This window comes from Grampus griseus (genome assembly GCF_964374135.1).
Source record: "Grampus griseus genome assembly, chromosome: 7".
In the NCBI taxonomy this organism is placed as follows: domain Eukaryota; kingdom Metazoa; phylum Chordata; class Mammalia; order Artiodactyla; family Delphinidae; genus Grampus; species Grampus griseus.
Genome location: NC_139001.1, coordinates 6,899,441 through 6,917,090, shown reverse-complemented (window position 1 = coordinate 6,917,090; position 17,650 = coordinate 6,899,441). Strand labels below are relative to the sequence as shown.

The following is a 17,650-nucleotide window of genomic DNA, read 5'->3' as shown; positions in this document are numbered from 1 at the left end:
AGGTAAACAGAAGGAGCTCAGAGTAAGCAGCAGGGGTAACTTTGCCCGAGGAAGGGGAACAGGCATCCCTCACTACGTGAACTTAGAAATGAGACAGATTATATGGGAACATACGTATATGTATAACTGATTCACTTTGTTATAAAGCAGAAACTAACACACCATTGTAAAGCAATTATACTCCAATAAAGATGTAAAAAAAATAAACAAAAATGGGCAAAAAAAAAAAAAAAGAAATGAGACAGATTTGGGTGTCAGGCGCCTGAGCAGTCAGTACACAAGCTCTCTTTGCAAGAACCCATGGGGAGGCTGAGGCATTCCCAAGGCCATACAACTTTGGTGGCAAAGCTGAGCGTAGAACTCTTCCCGCTCTGCTCTGCACCAGCTTTGATTCGTCAGAGAGGCTGTTACCATCATCGGGGATGCTTGGTGTGGGTGGTGGGATTTCAGGAGAAACCTCTCCTTCCACTTAGACTCTCAACTTCCCTGGACCCTAGGAAGGAGCTCGGTGTCCGGGGGCTGGTTTGAAACACTCCATCTCCAGACACGTTGTGGAACCGAATCTCTGTTCTCACCTGTTCCAGGCCCCGGGACTGTCGACAGCCAAGGGCAGATTGAGTTTCTCAGGTGCTACGCCACACTGAAGACCAAATCCCAGACCAAATTCTACCTGGAGTTCCACTCGAGCTGCTTGGAGAGTACGTGCTTGCTGAAATGCCTCTTAGGGGGACAGGCACGGCTCTTCCACAAAAGCCTTGTCATTGATGGTGCCTTTCTCCGCTCTCTGGGAAAGACTACGGATCAGCCTCAAAGCGGGCCGGGGGTGGGGGTGGGTGTCACAGAGTGGGGCTGCAGGTGCAGGTGGACGGTACAAGGAGACACCCAGTTACTACAGGGGCCCCCAGTATCCCGCGATACTGCTGCTCCAGCCCCAGGGACGGGTCAGTCACTGGTGCACAGACCCCTCGGCCCCTTGTAGACAGCTGGGCAGCTGGACCCTCTCCTTGCCCCTCCGGGCAGAGTTTAGCCCACTCGAGGGTCCTCCAAGCCGGGGCTCCAACTCAACCAGAGGGTCTTGCGCAAAGGTCCAGAGCTTGTGGAAGCCAGTGCTGGGGCCAGAGCGGCTGCTGGTAATCGCTTGTTCTTGCCCCGGGGTCCTCTGCTCTTTGCTACATCACAGGCATCTTTCTCAGGTGGTCTGAGCATCCAAAAGCAAACTAGAGATGGACGGCCGCCCAACAGCCAGCAGCAGTTCACACAAACTGTTTAGGAAACACCCTTTCTAGGTGACATTTCTAGGCATATTGTCTAAAGCTGTCCCACGGTGAGGGCACCTGTGTGGTTTCTAGCTCTCCTTGCTGAGATGGTCGGGGGCTGGGGGGCGGGGGGAGAGGCTGGCAAACCAACACCACAGAAGGAGGCATTTTGTGACGGGATGACAGATGCTTCCAGAAATTGGGAACAGGACCACCTGTGCCACCAGCTGCAGTGTTGCCCCGCCCTCATTCCTCCTCAGACCCAGCCTGGGCTGGTGACAGATCCGCCTTCTCCAGGAAGTCTCCAGGTCCCAGTTCACCCAGCAAGGGCAGAGCACTTCCAAAAATGATGAGGATTTTTGTGCGGGTGTTTTTAATAAAATATCAAGGCATTTGCATACATTTCTATGGAAACAGCATATTAGGAAGCTTAAATTAGCATTTCAAAAGGCTGCTATCTTGAGTGGGAGGAACCATCATGTTTCCTAATCTCCTTGCCTGTGATGTGATGATTTCTTTGTTGCCTGGTTTGTTGCAAAGTGGAGCCAAAAAGGAGGGGAACCTCTGAGTCTCCTAAAAATAATTAGACCCTGTTGGCAAATGACCATCCCGTGCACCAAAACAAAATCCCCAACAAGCCTGACTCCTAGACGGTGCTGCGGCCCCTGCAGATACAAGAGGAAGGAGGGTCTCGTCACTGGTCCTGGTGGGACAACCCAAGGAGTCTTCTCTGCCCGGTTCTTGTGCTGTTTTCTGAAAGCCAGCCTTCTTATCCTCGGACAGGTTTCGTCAAGAGTCAGGAAGGAGAAAATGAAGAAGGAAGTGAAGGGGAGTTGGTAGTGAAGTTTGGCGAGACCCTTCCAAAGGTAATTCAAGCACAGGGAGGATTTTACGTTCGTCAGCCAGCGTTGCTGGCCAGTGGCGGAGCTCTGGCCAGGCCTGACCAGAGCGGGTGGGAATCCCACGGGCCAAATGCAGGAGAGGCTGCCTCTCTTTCAAGGCAGCTTATGACGCCCTTCCCAGCAGTGGTTAAACATGGGCCTGAGCCTAGTGGCCCCAATATTCCTAAATGAATTTCGATTCCCCTGATGGATGGTGGACGGGATCTGGAGGGTGCCTCATCTGACCAGGTGACTTTACAGAGAAAGGACCGGAAGCAGATCCCAGAGAGGCTTGTTCATGGTCACGCGGCTGCAGTGATGTTCTGGAACTTTCTGAATGGAGATAGAGTCCATCCTGTCAGTCAGCATGCACCCAGAGGCCTGCACAAGGGGTGTCTTGGTATCTGTGGATGGAAAGGAAAGGGGCAGCCTGGGACCTTTTCATTAGGCCTTACTGTGTTGGGGTCTGCACGAGGAAGGCTTAAGGTGTGAGAAGGTCACAAGTTGTAGCCAGCATGTAGGAGTGAATCCAGGATGTGTGTCTGTCCCTCGCGGAGTCACCCTCCAACAACCCACAGGACGGTCCAGGCCCACGCGAGGGGCTCCACTGCAGGTGGACACAGACCTCCTCCTGCCCAGATGCAGGGCAGGCCCCATGGTGCCCCCTTCAATGCAGCTCCACCCCGGGAGGGGGCCGAGGAGAGGGCTGTACCCTGCTGGGGGGCAGGGAGTGGGGTGCGTTCAGACCTGGCTCCTGGTCCCACCAGAGTCTGTGTATCGGCCCGGCCCCATCCCCCTTGGACCTGGGGTGGGCAGAGGAAGGGCAGGGAGGCAGGGGGGTGAGGCATGTTTGGAGTCAGGCCCTCTCCCCGGGGCCGGGGCGCAGTGTGACGGGGTTAAGCCCGCCTTGCTGTGCAGGGTGGACACATGGGTTCCTTCCTGCTCTCTAGGGGCAAGAAAATCAGGGATTCGAATTTGTTTAAAAAGAACGTCTACAGTCCTTTTTCCCATGCATTCCCCTCCTCTGGGCTGGCAACCCTCACCCACCTGTCCCCCACCTGTCCAAGCTAATCCTGTGCCCTTCTCTCTGCAGCTGAAGCCCATCATCTCTGACCCCGAGTACCTGCTGGACCAGCACATCCTGATAAGCATTAAGTCCTCTGACAGTGACGAATCCTACGGTAAGGGTTCCAGGACAGGGGCTGCAGGTGTCACACCTGCTGATCGAGGCCTCTGATGTAAGGGAAGCAGTGGTATCTCCTTCACAAAAGCCTACCGGCTGCTCTGTTCCCCATCCCTGTGCTGCCAGAGGGACAGATACTGGAAAGCTATCCTTCCGACCCCATCAGGCTCCTGGGACTGACAGCGAGCCGCCACAACACCTCCCACCTATGGAGCCTTTCCTGTGTCAGAGTCCGTGCTAGGTGCTTGCATGTATTACTTGACTGATCCTGACATGACCTTGTGAAGCAGATACTATTCTCTCAGTTAGTCGATAAGTAAACTGAGGCTCAGAAAGGTGAAGTGACTTGCCGAAGTCACACAGGTTGTAACCAGCTGAGCCCTAATTTGAACCCAGGTCTTCCCGGCATTGCTCAGTGCCCAGACCAGGCAGGCTTGAGAACGCCTGTGGCCCCGGTAACTGTCCTCCTAGAGAGACACCATCTTCTGTGAAATCTTCAGCCTGTCCATGGCTCCAGGTTTGCCCTTGCACTTGGTACATTCAGCGCAGCTAGAGCGTGGAGTGAGGGGACAGGTAGGCAAAGAGAGTCTGGAGCCAGATCCATACAAGACAGGCTAGGGGTAGATATCGTATCCTGGGGACGGAAGGGAGCCGCAGAAGAGTCAGGCCAGATGGCAACATGGTCAGCTTTGCGTCTTAGGAATATGCGTTTGCAGTGATCAACACGAGAGATGAGGGAGCCAGGATGAAAGTAGCGATGGTTAAAAAAAAAAAAAAATGGAGAGACAGGTTAAAATTGAGAGGTAGTGAGAAGGGAAATTGTTTGACCACGGGAATCGGGGGAATAGGGTCGAGCATGGCCCTGAACCTGTGGTTTGAGTTGCTGGGGTTAATGTTTCCGTTTCCTGAACTGGACTGGCTGTGGTGAGTAGCAGGCAAAGGAGACTAAAACGGTTCAGCCAGAGGAGTGGGAGGAACGCCAAAGACTGGGGTCGGGGACGCGGTCAGAGCTGTTCAAGACGACATGGTTGTGATAGCAAATGTGGCCGAGGGGTCCAACCAAATAAAGCCCAGTGTCCTGCAGACAGAGGGACTTGGGGACTTGTGGGCTTGGGAGAGCCGTGTGCACGGCGAGGGAGTGAGCGGGGGTGGGGAGGCCGAGGGCATGAGAGACCAGGATGTGCAGCTGGGTCCAGGGAGGGTGTTTGTTTTCAATGGAAGGAATTTGAGGGGGGTTAATGCTGATCAATGGAAGCCGGGAAGCAGAAAGAGGCTACAGACAGGAAGGGTGCCCAGGTGTGTCTGTCACCCACGGTGCAGGCTCTGGATGTACGTTCCGTCACCACCCTCATTGCAGAGGTGGGGAAATGAAGTGACTTGTCCAAGGTCACACAGCCACTGAGTGAGTTTGACAAGCTGCTGTGTGACCTTGGACTTGAACCTAGGCAGCCCAGCTCCAGAATCGTGCCCTCCACTCCCTCCCAGTGCAGCACTGGGAAGAGGGTCCCTGCACCAGGGCAGGGGCGGGCAGAGCCCAAGGACTGTGATGGAGCAAAGAGAGAGGATTCACGTGGGTGCCAGGGTGTCGGGAGGTTTGCTGGCAGGAAACGGGAACACAGGTCTGACGGTTCCATTTTCTTTTCAAACACTGGAGTTCTCCTTGGTCTCCTCCTCTTGGTATTCATACTGACAAACAGCATATCATACTAATAGCTAGGAAAAAAATCATCCAGCAGTCTCACTCCTTGCTACAGCAATCATTTCTATCTTGCTTTTCCACTCCCGTGTTCATCCACAGGCACACATAGATTTCTATAGGAATAATTATCACAGGGACACCATTTATGTTCTGCTTTCCTCACCTGGTATTAGATGATACACATTTCCCATGATCCTCCGACCCAGGCTTCATGACGGTTGCTTTTAATGGCGTCATAATATTCCACGGATTTACTATATCCTCGGTTTTTAAAGTGCTCCTTACTACGACTACTGAGGCTCTGCAAATTATTTTTGTCAGTGTTATCAACAATGCTGAGGTGGATCTCTTTGTGGACATTTTTATTTTTTTTTGAGGTATAGTTGATTTACAATGAGTTAGTTTCTGATGTATAGCAAAGTGATTCCGTTTTATATGTGTGTGTGTGTATATATATATATTCTTTTTCATATTGTTTTCCATTATGGTTTATTATAGGATATTGAAAATAGTTCCCTGTGCTATTCAGTAGGACCTTGCTGTTTATCCATTTTATATATAGTATCAATAGTTTACATCTGCTAATCCCAAACTCCTAATTTATCCCTCCCCCACCCCTTTTCCCCTTTGGTAAGCATAAGTTTGTTTTCTATGTGAGTCTATTGCTGTTTCGTAAGTAAGTTCATTTGTATCATCTTTTAGATTCCACATATAAGTTATAAGTGATACCGTATGATATTTGTCTCTGACTTCACTCAGTATGATAATCTCTAGGTCCGTCCTTGTTGCTGCAAATGGCGTTATTTCTTTTTTATGGCTCAGTAGTATTCCACTGTGCACGTATACCACATCTTTATCCATTCGTCTGTCCACGGCCATCTAGGTTGCTTCCATGTCCTGGCTATTGTAAATAGTGCTGCTGTGAACATTTGCGTGCATGTATCTTTTCGAATTAGCGTTTTCTCCGGATATATGCCCAGGAGTGGGACTGCTGGATCACATGGCAACTCTTTTTAGTTTTTTTAAGGAACCTCCATCCTGTTTTCCCTAGCGGCTGCACCCATTTACATTCCCACCAACAGTGGAGGAGGGTTCTCTTTTCTTCGTTGTGGACACCCTTTATTTTCCTTTGGCTACATTTGTTATTCTTTTGGGTGGTCTCTTTAGGGCAAGTTCCCGTGTCTGCTGGCTAAAGGGTATACATATGTGTGCGGTTGTTGGTGCTCGGCACCCAGCTGATGGCTGTGAAGGCTCTGTCTTGCCTTGTGGACCTTGCCACATCCCCGTGTACAGGTTTCCCCAGATCCTTGCTGGTACTGGGTATCCTTTGCTTCTGCTTTTGTTCATTTCATGTCTGTGGGAGAGTCTCTTACTGCTGCCTTAATTTGCATTTTTGATGGCTCAGCAGACTGAACTAGTTTCCATGTACTGAAATCAACCATCTACGCTTCTTTCTGTGGAAAATGTCTGTGGGGTTATCTGCCCATTTGTCTGCTGGAGATTTCATTTTGAGGAGTGCAGATAAAATACCCTCTGTGTGAAGCTGGCTGCAACTAATGTTCCCACTCAGTCCTCTTTGCCTTTTTGTTTTTTCTCTGTGCAGAAGTTTTAAACTTTTCTATCCTATCTGTCAGTGTTGTTTTGTCCTTTCTCACACTGCTTCAAACCTTGGGAAGTTATTCCTTCCAGCAATCAGATTAGTATTTAATTCTGGTTTTCTGCCGGATTTTCTATGATTTACTTTATTTTATATCCACTAATCTGCGTGGAGTTCATTTTGCTGTAAGGTTTGAGATGTTTTCCCCAAATTGCTGAGGAGTTGTTCTGAAAGTTTTGTTTCATAATCCCTGCCTTGGCCATTGTTGCAAAGGATCATCTCTGGGCGGGAGAGCTAAATCTCCAGGCCAAATGCATGGTGTTTCTCCGGTGAAATGGCAGGGCTGGGTTGGGGGGGGGGCGGTGTCTTGACATGACTACTGTCTCCCCACCTCCCCAGGCGAGGGCTGCATTGCTCTACGGTTAGAGGCCACGGAAACTCAGCTCCCCATCTACACGCCTCTCACCCACCACGGAGAGATGATGGGTCACTTCCGGGGGGAGATTAAGCTGCAGACCTCCCAAGGCAAGAAGAGGGAGAAGCTCTATGGTAAGTGGGCACGACCCCTCCCCTGCTCCCTCTTCAGTGCTGCTGGGTCGGGGACGGGAACGGAATAGTCTCTCTGCTGTGGCCTCAGACAGAAATGCAGCATCGGAGGGGATCTCAGAGGCAATCTGGCCCAACCCTTAGCAGGTTCGAGAATTTCCCTACAGAACCGCAACACCTCACAGCCACAATCACCCTTGCCTGGCCCCAGTCTTTCTTCCTTTTCACACAGGCAAGAGGTCATTTTTTCCTTCTCCTCTTTGCTTTACTTCTTGCTCAAAAGCACTCAAATCGCGATGCCTAAAATGCGTTGGGCTTTAATTTTCTACTCGATCTATGAAATGATCAACTTATAAACGTTGTCTCATTTATCTCTCACCATAGCTCTGAGAGCCAGGTGCTACCCTTGTTCGGTAGATGAGGAAACTGAGGGACAGAGGGGTTAAGTGACTGGCTGAAGGTCACACACCGAGTAAGTGGCTGGCCCAAGGGGAAAGTGCAGGTTCACTCACGCAAATCCGTAAACGTGATGGGGTCCCGCCTCTCACACAAACAGTGAGACAGCAAGATGTGGGACGGTCTGACACCCCCTGCTCGTGGAAAGGCCCTGGGCCATCATGGGTGCTGCCTCCCTTGGATGGGGCTCCTCCTCTGCCCTCTGGGGGCTCCTTTCTCTAGCAGGTTGTAGACCTGAGGGGGACTTGGCACCCCTGCAACCATAGCCAGAGTCAGCTATGAAGACGGGATCCCAGTTCCCCATTAAGCTCGTGAACAGGTTGGCTTTGGGCACCAAATGCTCTTGTGTTTCTTTTATTTAGATCTGCCAAGAAATATTTGTCTGTTTTATCCCTTGCTGACACCAACAAGTTGGAAATGTTGCATGAAATGACAACTCTGGGTCACACATGCCAACTCTCCTCCCTCTGGAGGCATGCAGGCATAACTAATCCATCACCGAACTCACACAAGGTCTCAGAATTTGCCCCCAGGCAGCCATTATTCACTTTCCAGCTTCTGCTTGCCAGCGGAAACCTCTCTGCCATCCTGGCCCAAACCCTGGGAGCTGGGCCCTTGCATGCTCTCACATGCTCTTTCCTGGCCCTTTTCTTGCAGACTTTGTGAAGACAGAGCGGGATGAGTCCAGTGTACCCAAGTCTCTGAAGAGCCTCACCAGCCAGGACCCCATGAAGCAGTGGGAACCTGCCAACAGGTAGAGGGGGGAGGTGGGGGGGGTGTTGCCAGGGCTTCACTGCAAGCTAGCGTGGCTTTGCAGACCCAGGACTGGGAGTGGGGAACTGGAGCAGAGAGAAAGCAAGGACCCAGAGGGAAAGAAAGCGCTGGCCACGAAAAGCCTGTCATGCTTCCAGCTCCGAGGCTTCTAACCACAAACCCCTGGTGTGACTGCCACAAGGCCAGGGAGGCTCTTCTGTGCTGCAGAGTTCCGTTCAGTTCAACAAACACTGGCTGAGCACTTCCAGGTGTCAGGTTCTAGAGAAACCAAGGCAAATTAGGAGGAGTCCCTGCCTTAGGAAGGTACATCCTACTAGGAAGATGCCCAGTCCAGGAGGCAGCAGCCCCAGAGGTGGGCGCACGGAACAGCTGCAGTATTTCCTGAGGACCAGGGATATGAGCAGCCACGGCTCCAGGGCTAAAAGCCCCACCCCGTGACTAAGGCGGAAAAGCATTGTGGGGAAGTGCGTGCAGGCTGCTTTGGGCAGAGACTGAGCTGGGCAGAATCTGGACATCAAAGCCTGGATTACGAGGGGGACAGCAGTCCCCAAATAGCAGGGTCACCACAGCTCACTGATACGGTCTCGAGTTCAAGCCAGTGAGGTTTGTCATGGTGTCCACGCCAGTTTACCTGCCGAGGGTGCAAAGCTGTGCCAGGTAGCCGAGCGAAATCCCAAAAGCCACCGCCAAGCCCAGCTTATTCCTCTCCTCCTTTCAGCCCCCACTACCTGTCCCTCCAGCCCTCGCCTGCCCCAGCCCCCCACCCCATGCACAGCAACTCCCACCCGCCTCCAGCCTCTGACGGTAGCCCTAGGCATAAAACTATCCCTTTCAATCTTTTTCGCCTACTACAATCCCCTCGATGAAAGCACTGCAGCTCTCAAATGTCTGCTTGACTCCAGAATCAGGATCAGTGTAGGTTAACAAAGTATTTTCCATTGGACCAGCATTAGAATTAACACTTACTTCTGAAGCAGGCTCGATGGATGGGAGCGGGATGTGCTCAGAAACAGGCTGGCTGAGCAGATGGGAGCTGGGGAGCGTGTGTTACAACCTGGGGAGCTCCCAGATGGGAGCTGGGGAGCGTGTGTTACAACCTATATATGCAGAACTCTACTTACTAGTTAGCTCTCCTGAGAGCGCCGTCTTACAAGGAAGGACGACACTCCTGTCACCAAGAGGCAGCACAGTGTGTGTCTCAGGGTCACCTCACCAGGTCTGCCCAGCCCCTCGACAGCTGTTAGCTGACTCCCCCACAGTCGAGGCTGCAGCCTTGACCTCTGTGACCTCCATGCTCATCTTTCCAAACACCTGCATGGCTGTCTCCATCCTGATGCCTCACAGACGTGCAAGCCGGCTGTCCCAGATGGAACGCTCCATTTACCACCAACACCCTACCACCACCGACAACCCCCATAGTCACTCAGCCCTGCCGTCCACGCCAGTCTCTCATTCCATTCTGTCCACTTGCTCACAGACCTTCAGACTGTTGCTGGGACAGGTCAACCCCTCATACCGCAGGGCCTTTGCACTTACTGCTTCTTCCCTCCCTCCCTTCTCAGAGAGGCCCTCACGGGCCACCCTATGCCCAGGTGGTCCCAAACCTAGTCTATCTCTGCTCCTTTTGTTACTGTCAGTCAGACTTAAGCAGTGTATAAACATCTCGTTTCTCAGGCACGGAGCTTGTTTTGTTTGTCTCCCCATCATACGTTGGTTCCACGAGAACAGAGACTGTGGCTATCTCATTTACAACCATATTTCCTCCTATTGTTCCTGGTGTTACCAGGCACTCAGGAACTATTTTGTTGTATGAATGAATGAACGAATGAATGAATGAATCCACCACCCCAGAAGTGAAGGAGTTGAGGAGAGCCTGAGCGGGCATCAGAGGACACTCTCCTCAGGCTGGTGCTGACCTGGAGGAGCCCTGAGGTGTGCCTGTGTGTGTCTCCCCCGCAGGGTCCCTCCATGCAGTGGCTCCAGCATCACTGAAATCATCAACCCCAACTACATGGGCGTGGGGGCCTTCAACTACATGAAGCAGACCCCATCCCCCGATCAGCAGCCCACCGCCTGGAGCTACGACCAGCCGCTCAAGGACTCCTCCCTGGGGCCTGGAAGGGGGGAGAGCCCTCCGACACCGCCCTCCCAACCGCCCCTATCACCCAAGAAGTTTTCATCATCGACAGCAACACGGGGCCCCTGCCTCAGAACGCAGGAGCCAAGGTGAGCATCGTCTTCACCAAGGTCTCTCCCTTCCCTAGGTTTTCACCACCAGGAAATCTGGCCCTAGAATAGAAGCTGCGTGAGAGCAGGGATGTGCATCCACTTTGGTCACTGACTCATCCCTGGGGCCTAGAACACAGTAGGCTCTCGAGAAATGCTTGTAGAATCTCCGATTCTTAGCCTATTCGTGTAAACCTGAAAGGTTTTTTAAAAACAGGATTTAAAAAGTTTAAATATAGTGCCTGAGAAAAACACACTCCTGTAAAAACGACCTTCATTGAAAAATACGTTTCTGTAAGTAGTGAACCCTCGTCAACCTCCCACTCCCTGGAGGGCCCTGCAGAGCAGAGGTGGGAATTTCCACGTAGGAATGAGTCCCTCCCCAGCTCCGAGTTCCCCTCTCTCTTCTTAACCACGAGGGTTCCTGTTCCCATGCGCAACCCTCCTGTCTCTCCTGTTGAGGCCAATCTGAAAAAACAGCAGCTGGGACCAGGAATTCCGAAGGGGAGGAGAACAGCCAGCCTGCAGAGGGAGGGGGTTTGGCCATGAAACTTCGGGGAAAACCCAGCGGTTAGAGAGAACTGACCTGCATCGAGAACTGGTCCAGGCATCACGTGCCTGGAGACCCGGAGCCGGGGAGGAGCTCGCAGAGCCGCCGCCTTAAGCAAGCAAACCCACGCATGCGCGCCTTGGGCAAGCAAACCCACGCATGCGCGCCTTGTGCAAACGCAGGATCGGGAGCCCCCCCAAGTTTCTAGTAACCACACGGTGACAGATGGAAACTCAAAGTGCAGACCTTAATTAACAGTGATTGAAGATGAACAAAATATCGTTCGCATCAGCTTCCTTTGGGGGCTGCCTGTACTGTTTATAATGACTTCAGGGCGCGGCTCTGGGCCTGTCTTCCCCTCTCTGAGGCCCTATGTTCCCCATGGCATTTTCCGTCGTGTGCTAAGAGGCAGGGAACGGCATGTTGTCAAGCACTGTTCCCCTCATCTCCCTCCACTTCCAACCTTCCGGCGCCTGGCCTGGCTGGAGTTTCTTCTGGATTGAAGGGCCATTTACAATTCTCTTTCTTAAGCTTTTTCTCTTAAAAAAAACACTGGACAAATGGAAGGAGGAAGGGACGGAGGGAAGGAGGAGGCGGGGACAGGACAGGGCCTGCCCCCGAGCTCAGCCTTGTCTATCTCTGTACCTCCAGTTTTCACAATTTGTTGATAATATTGTGGACCCTGGTCTTTCCGTAAGAAACCTGGGGGAAGGAGAAGGAGCCTCAGTTTCCTCTCCTGGAAAAATGAGGACAAAAGCCACGTATGGCGGGTCCTGTGGCACCTCTCTGGCAAAGGTCACCTCTTTGGCGACCCCAGGAAACAGAGCCGTAAACAATTACAAAGAACAAGGGGACCGTTTAAGTGAAATGTTTTAAGTTCCCAAAGTTAATGTCTCTGTGTACCCTCCTAACTGGAACAGAGCATATAGCTTCGAACAAGGAGGAGAGCTGTTTCTCCGGTTTCACGGGTGACAGCTTCAGAATGGGGACATCTGTGTAGGCAAGGGGCCCAGGCTGGGCTCTAAGCTCACTTCTCAGCAAGGAGACGATTAGAGGCAAGAAGCTGGCAGCTCCCACGCCTGCCTGCCACCCTCTTCGCTGCCCTTGACCCCCCCACTGGGCCTGAGAAAAGGCTGTGGAAGAGGGGGTATCACCAGTCCTCCTATCACTGCCCCATAAAAAAGTAAGGGACCAGCTGTCCCAGTTTGCCCAAGACTGTCTCCTTTTTTGCGCTAAGAATCCCTCATCCCAGAAAACCCCTGAATTCTGGGAAAACTGGGACGACTGGTCACCCTGGACCGAAGTCACATGGTTAGAAAGAGGGCTCTTCTCAGACCCTGCTCGACACTTCACTCCTTTAGAAAACAGCCGACTCCGGAATCTGAGGAGTGAAATCATTGTGGCACAGGAATCAACCCTGTGCCCTGGGGATGGGTTCGCTCACTCCACAGCCGTGGCTGCTATGGGAGCTGGTTTCTTTTCACCTTTGGTCAGGGAGATAAGACTTTTCAAAAGTGGTCTTCCCCAGTCTCCCCGCCCCCGCCAAGGCTTCCCCTCTCTGAGAGTGACAGAAGCCCCCTCCTCGAGGGAAGACTTGCCCTATCTCCTGCTCTTTTCCCAGGGCAGCGAGCTTTGCAATCACCAAAATGCTTGCACCTGGGGTCCTCTTCCTGGCCCCGTCCCTAATTCTCTGAGGCGAGACCTCTCCTGTCTCCTCACTGAGCGTGGGCTCCAGGTGGCAGGCCACACATGTTTCTTTTCTCCTTGCCTCTTCATCAGAAACTTCCGGTCAGTGCCATTTTCATCCTCCTGCCCCTTCCTCCCTGTGCTAACTCATAGCAAAGGTCTTTGAGGATCCAGAGGGGGTGCAGAGGCTGGCCCAAGGGGGAGGGGCAGACTTCCAAAGTCTTTGTTCAAGGCCCCAACATTTCTGGTTATATAACTGCTTCCAGGTCTTTCCAAAGAGTAATGAGCAAAAGACCAAGTCTACATGTCCCTGAGGCTAGCCTCCCCGACACCCCACATCATCTTGTCTCACTGGCACCTGTGCAAGGATGACATCTCGCCTCTGTCCCCTGCCCACGCTCACTCCCCGAAGAGTCCATTAGCCGTGGCTGTTTGGCAACTTCTGAGCAGTGTTTCAGCACACGCTCCATCAGTACGAGGCGTCACGGCCTGAACAGTTCAGTGCGTTTTCCAAGGGACCCACATTTTCTTCTCAAGAGCTTCCTTATTTTGCAGAAAGCAGAACCCAGAACACTCCCCCTGGGAAATTATGCTGTTGGCCAGAAAGTAAAACGTGTTCCCATTCCTGGTTCTCATAATTCGCTCAGCGGGAAATCACCTCCAGCGAGAGCAGTAATAAATCAGGAAACAGACCAACAAAGGAAGCTCTCACCTACTTTGGGGACAGCATGGAGCTCCTTCTCTGTCCATAAGTCAAACAGGCATATTTTCTTGCTACTGGCTTGTTTCTTGATGCATATCTCCAGGTTGCTTCTGATTTTCAGCATGAATGCTGTCCGTTTTCTCCTTCTCCCTCTGAGTGAGGACACGAAGGAAAGCACACTCACCAGGCGCTCTCCGGGGAGAGGACTTTACGCAGAGGAAAGAATACTGTGTTAATAAGGAATGTCGGTCCCCTGAGCACAGATTTCGTCTGGTTCACAGCCGCCTCCTGCACCTGGGGCAGCGTCGCACACTTGGGGGGCTCCAACACGGCTGTCAAATGGAGCTCCTTGACCTGGGACCCTCGATAAGCACAAGGCTTCTGTTCCCCTGGGGGTCAGAGAATTTGCTGAAGACATAGAGGAGAGGCTGCGGGATTCTTGGGGGAAGCCAGGAAGGGAGGTCTGTTAGCAGCAGGGATGGGGGCACTGGCTGTGGAGGGCAGGCTGCTCCGATGAGGATGAAGCAGGTGGTTTTGGATTGCGGTGCCATGTAAGCCCCCCTCATCCCTTCAGTGAAGTCCCCCTTGCTCACCGATGCTCTGGTGTGCACAGTTTCTATGGTGGAAAATGTCCAAGGCAAGAGGTGAGGTTACCTATGAGATCATCAACATAGGAGTAACAGTTCATTCTCCTGCCTTTTAAAAAAAGTTTTCTTTTTAGTCACAGTGGAATTCACATCACATAAAATTAAGCACGGCATGTTTCAAGTGAAGGACTCGGTGGCATTGAGTACACTCAGTGCTGTGCAGCCACCACGGCCATCTAGTTTCTTTATCACCCCCAAAGAAACCCCAAATGCATTGAGCAGTCATTCCCCACGTGTGTTTCTTCCCTGTGCATCCTCTTTCCCACGCTCCAGGCCCGGCGATGTGGGGAAGAGCGCGGGGGAACCCTTGCCTCCGGAGGACCCGCAGCTGACCAAGCCCGAGATGTTTGAGAACCCGCTGTACGGGTCTGTGAGTGCTTTCCCTAAGCCGGCTCCCAGGAAGGAGCAGGAATCCCCCAAGATGCTGAGGAAGGAGCCCCCGCCCTGCCCGGACCCGGGAATCTTGTCGCCCAGCATCCTGCTCTCCAAAGCCCAGGAGGCCGAGGGCAGCAAGGGGACGGGCAAGCCTGCACCCGCGCCCACGCCCTTCCTCAGCCCTACGCCCCGGCTCCGCTCCTTCACCTGCTCGTCCTCCACCACCGAGGGCCGCCCACCGGGTGGGGACAAGGGAAGCCCAGGGAAGTCCAAGGCCCCCGCCGGCTCGCAGGTCCCGGTGCCAGCCAAGAGACCCATCAAGCCTTCCAGGTCAGAACTCAGCCAGCAGCCCCCGGTGCAGCGGCCACCCCTCCCGGTCAAGAGCCCGGCCGTCCTGCACCTGCAGCACTCCAGGGGCCGTGACTACCGTGACAACGCCGAGCTCCCCCATCTCGCCAAGCACCGGCCCGAGGACGCGCCGCCCGGCCGGGCCGCCATGCAGGTGCGCTCGGGGCGGAGCGGGTGCGCAGGCGCGGGCGTGTGATACGGGTGCACGTGGGTGTGCGTGATCACCACCACCGTGGCCAGGAGTGCGCTCAGGTGCACATGCACGGGTAGTGCATGCGTGTGCACGTGTGTGATACAGCCTACCATGCCTAGGAGTGTGCTCGGGTGCACGTGGGCTCTCCTCCATGTGCGTGAGTGTGCGTGTGCATGTGCGTGATACAATGACCCGGTCCAGGAGTGGGTTCCGAGAAACGGTGTTCTGGGAGCTGAGAATGAGAAAGGAGGTAGAGACAGAATTTGAACCCAGACTATCCCCAAAGTCCCTGCTACTACATTGAAAGGGTTAAAGGAGGGCCTGGGGGTGAACGCTGAGTCCTGTAGGTCAGGCCCATAGGAATAAGGCTTCATAGATGCAAGAGCCCAGATCATTTTTGTATCGTTATCATCATTAGTACTTAAAAATTTTCCAGTATTTTAGGGACTTCAGACTCAATGTCCCCTTCCTTCCTATAGAATAAGATTTCTTTATGAGCAAAACTAATAGTGGTTAAGAACAGATTCCAGAGCCACACTGTCTTGGGTTTGAATCCCAGCTGTCCCACTTTCTGGCTCTGTGCCTCAGTTTACTCATCTGTAAAAAAGGGGGCAATCAGTGGAACCTGCCTCACAGGTTTATAGGGAGGATTAAATTTTATTATATGTCATTACTATATGTGACAACTTATATGTAAAAGGTATGTATCATCCATTGCATATTATTTCATAAGTATTATATATTACTCCATATGCATATAATATATATGCACGTATATTAGAATGCGTGTAAGTACTTAGAACAGCGTGCTGGCCCCCTTCAGCACTAGGTTAGCACTAAGCCTGCTCTAGCCCGGGGCATGCAAGGTCATGGGGACCTTTAGTTAAATCTGGCCTGGCGAGAATGCAGAGCTGACAGTCTTCTGTTTTTGTCCCACAGTGAAGCCCCTGGTGAGCTGCCAGCGAGATGGGAGCCCAAAGGAGCAGCACGAAGCTGCTGGGACCCTCTCCCAGGACCCCTGTTCGCTCCTCCTACCCAGCTTCCTATGCAGGGCTTCGTCTTTTTCAGGAGAGGGTCTAGCTTCTGTGTGGTCAGCAAGGTGCACTGGCTGTGAAACTTGACACCCAGCACTGAAGTTGGAAGGAAAAACCCACCTGATGGGCACCAAACAACCCGCACACCTGGGCCCCCAGCTTGATCTTGGTACTTGGGACCCAAGAGCCTTGTTCCGGCTGCCATTTTGAAGAAAGGAACTAAAGCGCTGATTTGTGGGTAGGGATATAAATAATAATAATAATAATAATATTAATAATAATAATGGCTACATGTAGGGAGCACTCAGCACCTGCCAGGTACCGTGCTAAGTGCTTTATGAACATTATGAGTTGAGTCTTTAGCCAACTAAAACCACATTCCCAGACCCCTCGGTTCAAAACAGTATGTCCTGAGTGGTTTGGACAAAGCATTAAAAATTAAGGCTAGTGCCCTCCTGTTGTGAGACAGCACTTGGCCTTTAGGGAGCTCTGAGGAATGAGTGGTTAATTTAGGGTACAGTGAACCTGGCCTTGTCTAGCTTCAGTGATGCAAACTGCTTTAGCTAAAGCTGCCGGGGTCCGGCAGAGCCGGCCTGGAGAACAGGGATCCCTGGGTCATCCTAGTTCTTTAGTTGGAAGAAGGAAGAATGTCAGCTCCTACTCTCCGGTGAAGAGATGTGGCTTCAGCCTGGACTGGCGATGCCCAGGCTCGTGCCAGGCCCCCCATGCCCTCCTGCAGGTGGGCAGGCACCGCCAGGTCATGGAATGAGCCACACCCCGAGCCTTATCTCATCGTGCTAATAGAAGAGTCTATGCTGTTCGTTAGTTGCTCCAGAAAGCCAGCTTTCCCACCTGGCTGCCGGCGAGGGCGGGCCTCTTGGTTCCCGGCTCTCAAAGCAGTGCAGCCTTTTCTTTCCGAACTCTGTGGCTTCTGGCCCTGCTTCCTTGGTTACTAGGAGAATGGATTGGTGATGCTTGTTCTTGTGTTGCTTTTTGACATCATGAAATTAATGTAGGAAACCAAATCCAGAAGTGCGTGTGAGTTCAGGAGGATGGGTGCGCGCCCCACATCCCCACGTGCGTCAGTCTGCGTGACCAATAAATTGTGCCTTTCTCACCTCTCCCACCTGCGTGGCATTTTTTCCTGACATTCAGCCACAGACATGCTTCTAGGCTGTCAGGGCTGCAGAGCGGCAGCCCAGGGAGGGGAGGATATCGAGGTTCACGGTAGAGATGGGCCAGCATTGTCCTGACCAGAGGGGACACGGTAGAAAGAGTTTGAAGTTGGGCGTGGACCAGGACCAGTGGGAGACATCACACATCTCCGTGGGACTCCAGGCACACCCTGCAGCCACCAGACTTCCACCAGCATTGTCCCATTGCCACCACCACCTGCTGTCCTGCAGCCACAAGTTCCTCCTGGCTTTTGTAAGTGTTCATTGCTGAGCTCCAGAGACAGTAAGCACATGTAGACAATCGCCAGGTTGTGGGCCTCC

At 52.6% G+C, this 17,650-nt stretch overlaps 1 protein-coding gene across 1 annotated transcript in view; it reads left to right on the top strand.

Moving 5' to 3' along the window:
• INPP5D (inositol polyphosphate-5-phosphatase D) overlaps positions 1–17,225 on the top strand; it is a gene marked incomplete at its 5' end in the record, with an annotated part of 131,392 nt that extends 114,167 nt beyond the window's left edge. Inside the window, 8 exons of the mRNA XM_082658363.1 lie at positions 585–698; positions 2,040–2,122; positions 3,231–3,318; positions 7,016–7,165; positions 8,276–8,372; positions 10,352–10,618; positions 14,478–15,081; positions 16,060–17,225. Coding sequence (XP_082514489.1) covers positions 585–698; positions 2,040–2,122; positions 3,231–3,318; positions 7,016–7,165; positions 8,276–8,372; positions 10,352–10,618; positions 14,478–15,081; positions 16,060–16,062 — 1,406 coding nt within the window. The 3' untranslated portion in view covers positions 16,063–17,225. The remainder of the gene's footprint in view (positions 1–584; positions 699–2,039; positions 2,123–3,230; positions 3,319–7,015; positions 7,166–8,275; positions 8,373–10,351; positions 10,619–14,477; positions 15,082–16,059) is intronic.
• Positions 17,226–17,650: the final 425 nt, after the last annotated feature.